The sequence below is a fragment of the Scomber scombrus genome, chromosome 3, assembly GCF_963691925.1.
Source record: "Scomber scombrus chromosome 3, fScoSco1.1, whole genome shotgun sequence".
NCBI lineage: Eukaryota > Metazoa > Chordata > Actinopteri > Scombriformes > Scombridae > Scomber > Scomber scombrus.
This window is the reverse complement of record NC_084972.1, coordinates 3,202,639-3,212,127: the sequence shown is the minus strand read 5'-3', so window position 1 is coordinate 3,212,127 and position 9,489 is coordinate 3,202,639. Positions and strand designations below refer to the sequence as shown.

Sequence of the window (9,489 nt, the reverse complement as noted above, 5' to 3'; positions counted from 1 at the left end):
TGGTCACTCTGACCCTAAAAACAAATATCATGCGATAAATTCAGTGTACTATATTTTCTCCATACAAGTCTATATCACATTTCTTTCTATACAAGTACACATAATCATACATATTGTCCTATTGTGTCTTTTAGGTTGTATCTTTCATTTTAAGGTGCTGGTTAATTTGGGTCACAACTTGTTTTTTTTTCTTCTCGTTTTTTCTTCTTCTGTCTGTCAAACATTCATGTAACATGAGTAACCTTCTGTGTGTGTTGGTGGACTTTTGGAGGGGGAGAAGAGGTGGTGGGTGTAGTTGTGGCGGGCGGGGTCCTGTCACATGATCGGTGCCGTCGGGTCCTTGAAGTCTTCCACACAAAATGCAGCGGTTTCCCCTCTGTCGGCGTGACAAGAAATGAAAAGGATAGGAGAGGAGAGAGGAGGGGGGGGGGGGGGGGGGGGGGGGGGGCACTCCTGCTGCCGCCGAGCTGTCAGTTTAACGTCTGTTTGCGATCCCGCCGAGGTGGGAGGGGGGCAGTCTGCAGAACTGTCTCTTTATTTTACGAGTCAGTTTGTGGGAAGTTAAAAAATGAAAAAAAAAAAAAAATACAGCATTCTGTGGAAAGGGAAGCAGCTCTCACAGGAGAACATAGCAGCTTGTTTTTCTTTTTTAATCTAGTTTTTATAAACCATCCAAACACTCCTTCAGAGATCCCTTCCCTGCTTCATTTTTTTCCCTCAGTGTCACACGGAATGCGAGGATTGGTCAGAAAAAAATACATATATTTATATATATATAATATTTATATATTTAAAGAAATCCTGCAGAATAAAAACAGTCAAACCCAACGTTTTTTTAGCTTAGAAATAAAGTTGGATTATTTGCCTTTTATTTTTGTTCCTGCATTCCATCGCTAGAAAATATGATTAGATGACATGTGGGAGAAAAAAAAAAGAAAAAAACGGGTATAATGACAAGATGAATGCAGTCGTAGGTGGGGAACATAACTGGATTTCAAATTTATTGGAAAAAAAACAAAACAATAATGCAGCACCATGAATCATAAGACCTGTACGTCTCAAGTACAATATCCGAAGTCTACAGTGAAGTAGTACTAGAGTGAAATAACAAACAAAAGAAAAGAGTCCAGTAGGGATGAAAGAACAGAAAAACAACAAGAACGTTGGAACAGACGGAGAACTTTGTGAGAAAAAAAGAAAAAGAAAAAAAAAGGGCTGTTTTTTTTAATGTTTAGTGAGAGAACATGGAAGCTGGTAATCATATGGAATGATCCTATCCAAGGAGAAAGCTCCTCCTCCTCCCCGCCTCTCTAATGCATCTTTAGAACGGATGATTGACGTGTTGACCTTGTATTATATCCCGCCCCCTCCCCACCCCCACCCTTTCCAAATCAAACACTTATTTACTGCAGCACAGACTCGGCCACTCGCCAAATCAAAAAATAAAATAAAATAAAAAGTAACGTTGACAAAAAAAAACAACAAAAAAAAAGAAGTTGAAAAATAAAACAACTCTTTCAGTTAACATATGCATCTCAGCATTTATCCGACCTGGGTACCATGACGACAGGTAGGGTTCTTTTATCTTTTTTTTTTATAACTTTGTACAGACGTTGGTGTGGAAGTTTTGACTTTCCCACATTACAGAGCCTGTTTGCACAGTCCGGCACACGACGAAACACTGGGGACAATTTCAACTTACATGTGATTTCTTGCTTTGTTTTTTTGTTTTTTCTCCAGAATGTGTAAATCCAAATCGTTTTTTTTTTTCTCCATTGATTCTGTTAAATGATGTCACGAGTCAATGATTAGCTTTGTGCAGAATGTGGTCATTTGTTTTTTTCTGAAAATAAAGAAAGAAAAAAAGACAGAAAAATAAGGAAAAAAGGAGAAATCCGTAAAGAAGTCCGTGCTCCTCTTAGGTCTGTACATTTCTCCTCCCCGAACACCCCTGAGCCCAATTTCACTGCAGGTTTTAGGGGTTTGAGGAGGTACGCAGCTTCATACACACACACACACGCACACACACACATACGCACGCACACACACACGCTCACACATACTTGAACAAGGTCCTAAAAGCTTCCTGACTGTGTCCTTACTCCCGGCCCCTGAAGAGGGGAGTGCTGGAACTGACTGAGGCTTGTCCCTCTCTGTGGATAGTGAGTCGGTGCAGAGGCCGACAGCAGCCTGGAGCTGGCCTGCAGCGCCGCCTGGCCAGGGCTGCCAGACTTCAGGCTGCGAGACGCCTGCTGCTGGCTCCCTCTGTTGGCCTGGGTGCTCAAGTCTGTTTTAGTCTGCCCTGGGTGGGCCCTGGGTCCCTGGGTGGGAGTCCCCGCCAGGCCGCCGCTGTTCAAAAGGCTCGCTTTTAAGTGGCTGCTGCTGCTGCCGCCGTAGCCGTGGCCTACGTCCACGTTACTGCTGCCACTCTGCTGGTGTAGAGAGCCCGCTGCTGCTGGCGACCTGGAGTCTGACGAGGAGGTGGGGGTGGTGGTGTGAATGGGGAAGGAGGATGGAGGGTGGTCCTGGGACAGGCCCGGGTGGGAGGAGGGGAGGCGCGGGTAGAAGTTCTGGCCTGATGAGGGACTGTAGGAACCCCGGAATGGAGAGTTGGAGGTCTGCTGGATGAATGATGGACTGTCGGTCTGCCGGTGAGTTTCTGATGACTGAACACACACAGACACACAGAACTCAATACTGTGTAACGCTCACACCTGTTTAAAGCTGTGCTTGTGTCATATGGTAAAAATACCTAATGAAATAAATTCCCATGATTACAAGATTCATTTACAATCTGAATGAATACTTATCAAGTGTAGATCTACTGTTGTATGATAGTTAGCGTTTGACAGTGTAAGTAGGGCTAAAAACCGTGTTCATATATCACATAGTGTGCGTGTTTGTGTGTGTGTGTGTGTATGTATGTGTGTGTGTGAGTTGTGCAGCAGACCTGGTGTGGATACACAGATGGACTGTATCTGTGTGGACTCTTCATAGGAGAAGCCATGGACACAGCCTGCATCTCATACCGCTCTGCATCTGAAAACAGGACAACTAAATGAATTTGACATTTTTCATAGACTGGCAGGAGGTAGAGACAGTAAATATAGATAATAAAATATCTTTTGTTTCTATATTCTCAGTCACATACTTTATGTTTACAGTCCTCTCATTTTTTCTTTTTTTAACATAATCAGCTGAACAAAGAACAGTGTTTGGAAAGTATGATTGGTTCTTTATTTGAGTGCATCTGAGGCTAAAGACAGATGTCACAATGTTATGTTGCAATATGCATACACATGAAATGATTTCTGCTTTAGGTATGTGTTATTCGAATTTAGCTGAACAACCAAACAAAATGTCAAATATGTGACACATATGAACTGATATCAATATCAAGTAAATGAATACAAGTTTTGGAAAAAAGAATTTAAACACTGAAGGTTATGTTGCTGTGCGGCTCTATAGAGAAATATTATACTTAATATAAACCATGAATAAAATAAACAAGTATGCCGTTTAGTTCATCGTGGTCATCTTAAACCATGTTGACAGATGAGATGTATCAGCATTTCTCTGAGCTTTAGTCACAGTGACAAATCTTTCCATCACTTCCTCTTGACAGATGATATTTCTGAATGTTGTGAATGTGGAAAACTCGAGCTGCCGTGTCTCTGATCTTAGCTGCAGCAGAACTGACTTTTTACTGTTGGGATTTCAATGCTTGTTTTTTATTTCTTATGTGCTGAAACATTTAAAAATGTTCCCAAAATGGGACCACAGAATCTAACTGAACAGCAGATGGTTTGTTACACAGACCCACGTGAGAAGTTGTCCATGGAAACTGTTTGGAAAAGGGTGCGCACTTTAAAAAAAGAAAAAACACTTGGCAGACGATTGGATGAACTATCTGTCTATCAGCGTCTTACCTTGTGAGGCAGCTTGATTTGCAAGATCATGCAAGAATCCTCATAGGACTCAAAGGATTGGTCAAAACGAGTGATTCAGATGCGAGTGTGGGATTCAGGTGTGATCTCATGAGTCCAGCTGCCTCACAAGCTAACATGAAACCCACTTTATGAAGCACTGAATAATCTCTTCACTCTTCATACCAGATTCTTTCTCTGTAGAGCCGTCACTCCTCTTGTATGGTCGCTCCATCTTGATGCTTCTGAGCACCCGCTCCAGAACCCCCTGACCTTCCCTTAGACGTTCAACACTGGTGGGAACCATCCTAGGAAAAACAAACAACCCCATTAGTTATTGACTAGTCAACTCTGATCAGAAACTAACCTTAAATGTTCTTAAATGTGAAATCTTTCATGGGTCACTCTCTCACCACTGGTTGTTGCTCTCTGAGCGTCTGGACTGCACCGCTGAGCCCTGGTGGTCTGGGGGACTGACCTCCTCTATCTGTGGTATGGAGGGGGTCTGCGCCGTAGAAGAGAAAGAGCTGTGCGGGGAGGCCGGCGGCTGCATCTGGGGGTGGTGGAGGTGGGAATGGGGATGGAGGTGATGGGAGGAGTCCTGGCTGTAGTGGGAGGCGGGCCGAGTGGGAGTGCCGCCCAGGGACGAGCTGCTGCTGCCGCCGGCGCCTGCCGGCTCTGGGTCGCGCCCGCTGCCCTGCTTCCTCTTCCTGTACTCCAGCAATGACACCTGAAGGCAGCAGAGGGGGGGTGGGGTGGAAGAAGCTATTTAACATCCTGCTGCTGGGAGACTGACACACTGTGTGATGTGCAGTCTTTTAAAAAAACAACACACAAACTTCATGTCATTCACACTGATGCTGGAGCTGCTGATTCAATCACATCATTCAACAACAACAACTGCACTGAGTGATGAGCAGACTGCATGCACCACACCAGAGAGGACTCACCTGGAAACAGTATTTACAACTATTCAATATGACAAAAAAAGAAAGAAAACATCATCACCATGGAAACCACCTGTTTACATGAACATGACACCGTATGCATCAGTTTTTTATTTATTTCCATTCCGTTAACATAGTTGACAGCCATGAGACAGGCTGGGTTACAGCTTACTGTGGATCACTGTGTGTGTTCTCAATGCACTGTTAGTCACATACAGCATCTGAAGCTTTGACGAAAGAGCAGGCAACTTTGAATGCACCACGCCATGATGCAACCACGCTGAAACAACGACTGCACAAACACTCATGTTCACGTCCATGGGAGATTCACACACACACACACACACAGACACATAAAACATATACACACCTCCACTGTTAATGAGAATGAGAGCACTCATCCCAGCTTTAATGTCGTTATGACACAGAAAAAGGCGTGTGGGAAAGAGTGGAGGGGGTATGGGGGTTGGGGGGTTTATGAAGGAGGCAGGGGAGCAGAGATACTGACATGGATGATGGCTCTTTGTGTGAATCTTATCGTTAGATTACATACAGGAGAGACTGCAGGAGGCAGCGATGATGTCAGGAGGACTGGGATTCAGGGTCTGAAGGTAACCTCCAAGCACCAATATGAAGGTTTTCTTGAGTGTGTTTCATAGAGATATATACATCTGTATATATTTGCATATTAAAACTTTGTTATGTATCAGAAAGGTCTGTGATTGGTTGCCTCTCCCAGTCACAGAAACAATTTAAAGTAGAACTAAGGTCATTTACATTTTATTTAGTTCATTTAAGATGTTTGACCTGCTGTACTTACTGTAGCTGTGTATACTCAGTTTTCTATTAATAACATTTCAGGTGTTCTCACTTTCACCCCCAAATGAAGCTGTTCAGCTAATCTGGTTCATCTGTGGGCTTGTTTACAACTTGTATGATCATCTACAGTTATTACAGTTAACACACAATGTTATCATAACTGATGGGACCAATGGCTACTGCTACGAAAATCAAACCCAACTTTTTTTTTTTTTTTTCTAATGGATTCAATTATGTTTATCTTTTGTCTGGACTGACCTGATTTTGGCTGAATGTGAATCATGTATGGCTTCAGGCTGAATTTAAAAGAGAGAACAAATTCTAAATAACTGTAGTAGTAAATCTGACTTTTTGCAATACCTGCATTTTTGGTACAATATTAATCAGTTCAACTGTGCTATATATATATATATATATGTATATGTATGTATTTGTATGTATGTATGTATATATATACATTTTTTTATTTTTTTATTTTCTTCACATTAAAATCCATGCAATAACAATCTATAACTCAGGTATATTATCATCACCACCAATATTACCCTTGTACATGATTTTACTATTTTTTTTACTACTATCTTTGTATCGCTTGTGTACTTATCATTTGTTGTTCTTTATTCTTTCTATTGATGCTCATGTAATTCATCTCTTCTTTAAACTTTTCTATTTGTGAAAGCTTTTGGAAATGTCTGAATTGCTCTATTTATAGTTTTTACAACTTTTAATTGATTTTATTCTTTTACTGTTTTACTTCTGAGCATTTTATTTTGCATTATTTTATTCACCATGAACTATTCTTCTGTGCCTGTCTTTATCTCTGTGCTCCTTGTTGCCTTACTTTTATCTGCCTTGTTTTGTTTTATTTCATCTGTAAAGCACTTTGCAACATTGTTAAGAAAAGTGCTATATAAATAAAGTGTATTTCTATTATTATTATGATGTAAATTTCCCCCACTGTGGGACTATTGAAGGAATACCTTATCTTTTCTTCTCTGAGTGTCACACAGCATGTGATTCTATTCAAAAAGTTACATTAAAAGCAGACAGATGGCAATTCTTTAAAACAGCAATTATTTTGGCAGGTGAACATTAATCTGGGCAAGTCATTTACTTTTCCTTTAAAATATGGCAGGTGACAATCTTAATACTGTTTATATTTCTATATAAATTACTGTGATCACAAAGCAAGATCTTAAGAACTTAATGTTGAAATGTTTTCCTTCTGTATGTGTAGCCTCTCATCTCAGTGTTCAGCTTTACACTTTTACACCAGAACATTGAAATGTTCAGTTTAAGATTAAATTAATTAGGTGGGGACTGACAAATCATGTTACCAGGGCAACCAAAAACTATAAAAACTCATCCCTTTTGTCACACCCTTAATTCACCCTGAGCCCCAGGACTTTCCCACGGTGCCTTTATGATGATGCATGTTGCTGACAAATCCGGCCTTGCTTACAAGTGCAGACGAAGAGGAGGAGGAGGAGGAGGGGGGAGTTTGGAAAAAGCCATGGATGAAGATGGAGCAAAAAGACACATGGGGCTTCATCTCAACACCATCATGAACAACTCATGAACCGTCGGCCTCTTGTGTAGAAGGAAAAGGCGATGGATGAAACCTTTACACGCTTCGATGACTGAAATGGTGTCGTAAATCAAAAAAAACTCCTGCTCATGGCTTTAGAGTCAGAACTCCAATGTAGGTTTGGAGGAGGAGGAAGAAGAGGAGGAGGAGGAGGAGGAAGGAGGGGGGGCGGAGCTGTCGGAGCATGGGGGTGGGTGTTGTATGCGGATGCAAGAGAAGAAAAAAACCAAAAAAAAAAAAAAAAAAACAATATTTAACATGCACACTTCTAAAGAGATGTAGTTGTAGGGAGAATATTCACCATATTTTGTACTGGCTTGTATTCACTTCTTACAGCTATAGCCTGGTAATCTGGCTTCCCTGTCAGCAGACTAATGGTATGCTGGTTGGCCCTCTGCCTTGGAAGAAAAGTGGAAGAGAGACTTGGCAAAAAGTGTCAAGGAGCAGCGAGGGGGGGAGAGGAAGGGGGAGGAGGGGAGGGGAGGAGGAAGGGTCAAAGCTACATAGTGGAAATCATTGCAGATATACACAGAGAAATGGTCAGGTATGTTTTGTTTTTTTTTTGCTTGTGGATTTGGACCACCTCACACTAATAGATCTACTTAAGACAAAAGTCAACGGGCAAAAACACAGAGCAAAGAGGGGAGGAGAAGCACATCATGAGGTTTTTCACTCAAAAAGTCATTCGTGCTTGAGGGAAACAGATGAAACTCCTTTTATTTTACCTGAAAAACTATCTGACACCACAAAAATATCAACAGCGTGTTTTTAAAGACATTAAAACGTGGAGAACTTGCCTTCTTTTTTTGTGGTGGGTTGCTGGTGTGAGGAGGTGTGCCACTATCTGGGTAGCCTCCACCGTAATGAGGCTCACCGTAGGGCGACATGGAGCCGGGGCCCATGTCTCCCAGCAGGCCCTGGCCGCTTATGGAACTGTGGAAGGACTCTGCCGGGGAGAAGCCTCCCTCCGATTGGGAGAGGCGGCGGTCGGTGGCCACGGGGTTCCCCAGGTTGGCGTTGAGAGGTGAGCAGGTGTATATGAGGTTGAACTCTGTCCTGAAGGCCTGCTCCCTGTTTTGGGGGGTTAGGTCTGAGGTGGCGCCTGGGTTTAGGGAGCTGGCCCCTACAGAGGAGGGGCCCTGGGAATCGTGGCCCGAGGGGACTCCGGGAAGCGAGAAGTCATCGGAGGTGACGGCCACGGGGCTCTCCAAGCTGGAGGGGAGCGACAAGTCTGGGAACTGGGGTCGAGGGACGTCAAAGTCTGTCTGGAGACACGGCTGAAGAAAAGGAAGGAGAGGAAAACAAGGAGGGGACAAAATTAATGAGACATCTGAGTAACGAGTCATCACTTAGCAGCCTGTTGTCTGCATTAACTATTAAGAGTTAGCAGCAGAGAGATGATCATGTACCTCAGGAGAGATGGACTCCGGCCGGTGAACAGGAGAGGCCTCAGGGGATGATATGTTCTACACATGAAACAAAGACTTAGATTAGAAACTCCAGCATCAAACACACATGATGTGTTCCAAATATTAATTCAATTTGGTAATTTGCCCAAGAACATTAACAGCTGATTATGTTCTATTGGTGTGTTGGTGTTGAAGTCTAGCAGTTCTTCTTATTTTTAATCCAGAATTGATTATATCAAGCAGCAAAACACCAACTTATCCTATTTGATTAACGATGTTCCACAGATATAATTTAGAATAATTAGCAAACTTAATATATAATATAGAGGTAGGCCTGTCACAATGATTATTGACTTAATGTACAATAACATAATTATCAGCATCATCATGTCTATATATGGACTTATCATATGATACATGACTGTCATCATTTATTTGACCTCAGTATTACCACACTTCACATTAGCAGCTAAGAGGCTATTCATGTCACATTGGTTAAGCAAGTAGTGTCCTCCATTCCTCACTGTGTACGTCCTGAGTGTAGACTGTAGAAGAATTAAAGGTAAATAACTCTGTCCCCAACCATAATGACAATAATATTGTTTATTGCGATTATTTCGGAGACAATATATCGTCTAATAAAAGTAGTTATCGTGACAGGGCTTGCTACATTTCTTGTATAAATAAATACTAACATTTTATTAAAACCTGTTTCGCTACTCTTTCTCTCCTACTCTTAAACCAGTTCTATGTTGGGGCAATAAAAAATCCCCCTAAAATAACTTTAAAATAATGATCTG

The 9,489-nt window shown here is 42.0% G+C and overlaps 1 protein-coding gene across 3 annotated transcripts in view; it reads right to left on the bottom strand.

Moving 5' to 3' along the window:
• Nucleotides 1-561: 561 nt before the first annotated feature.
• setd5 (SET domain containing 5) overlaps nt 562-9,489 on the bottom strand; it is a 38,552-nt gene continuing 29,624 nt past the window's right edge. For all 3 annotated transcript variants that reach the window (XM_062415793.1, XM_062415795.1, XM_062415796.1), the window contains exons 19-24: nt 8,690-8,746; nt 8,078-8,557; nt 4,340-4,656; nt 4,113-4,234; nt 2,951-3,039; nt 562-2,666 (exon numbers count right to left, since the gene is read on the bottom strand). In XM_062415793.1, the coding sequence (XP_062271777.1) occupies nt 2,076-2,666; nt 2,951-3,039; nt 4,113-4,234; nt 4,340-4,656; nt 8,078-8,557; nt 8,690-8,746 (1,656 nt within the window). In that variant the 3' untranslated portion in view covers nt 562-2,075. The remainder of the gene's footprint in view (nt 2,667-2,950; nt 3,040-4,112; nt 4,235-4,339; nt 4,657-8,077; nt 8,558-8,689; nt 8,747-9,489) is intronic.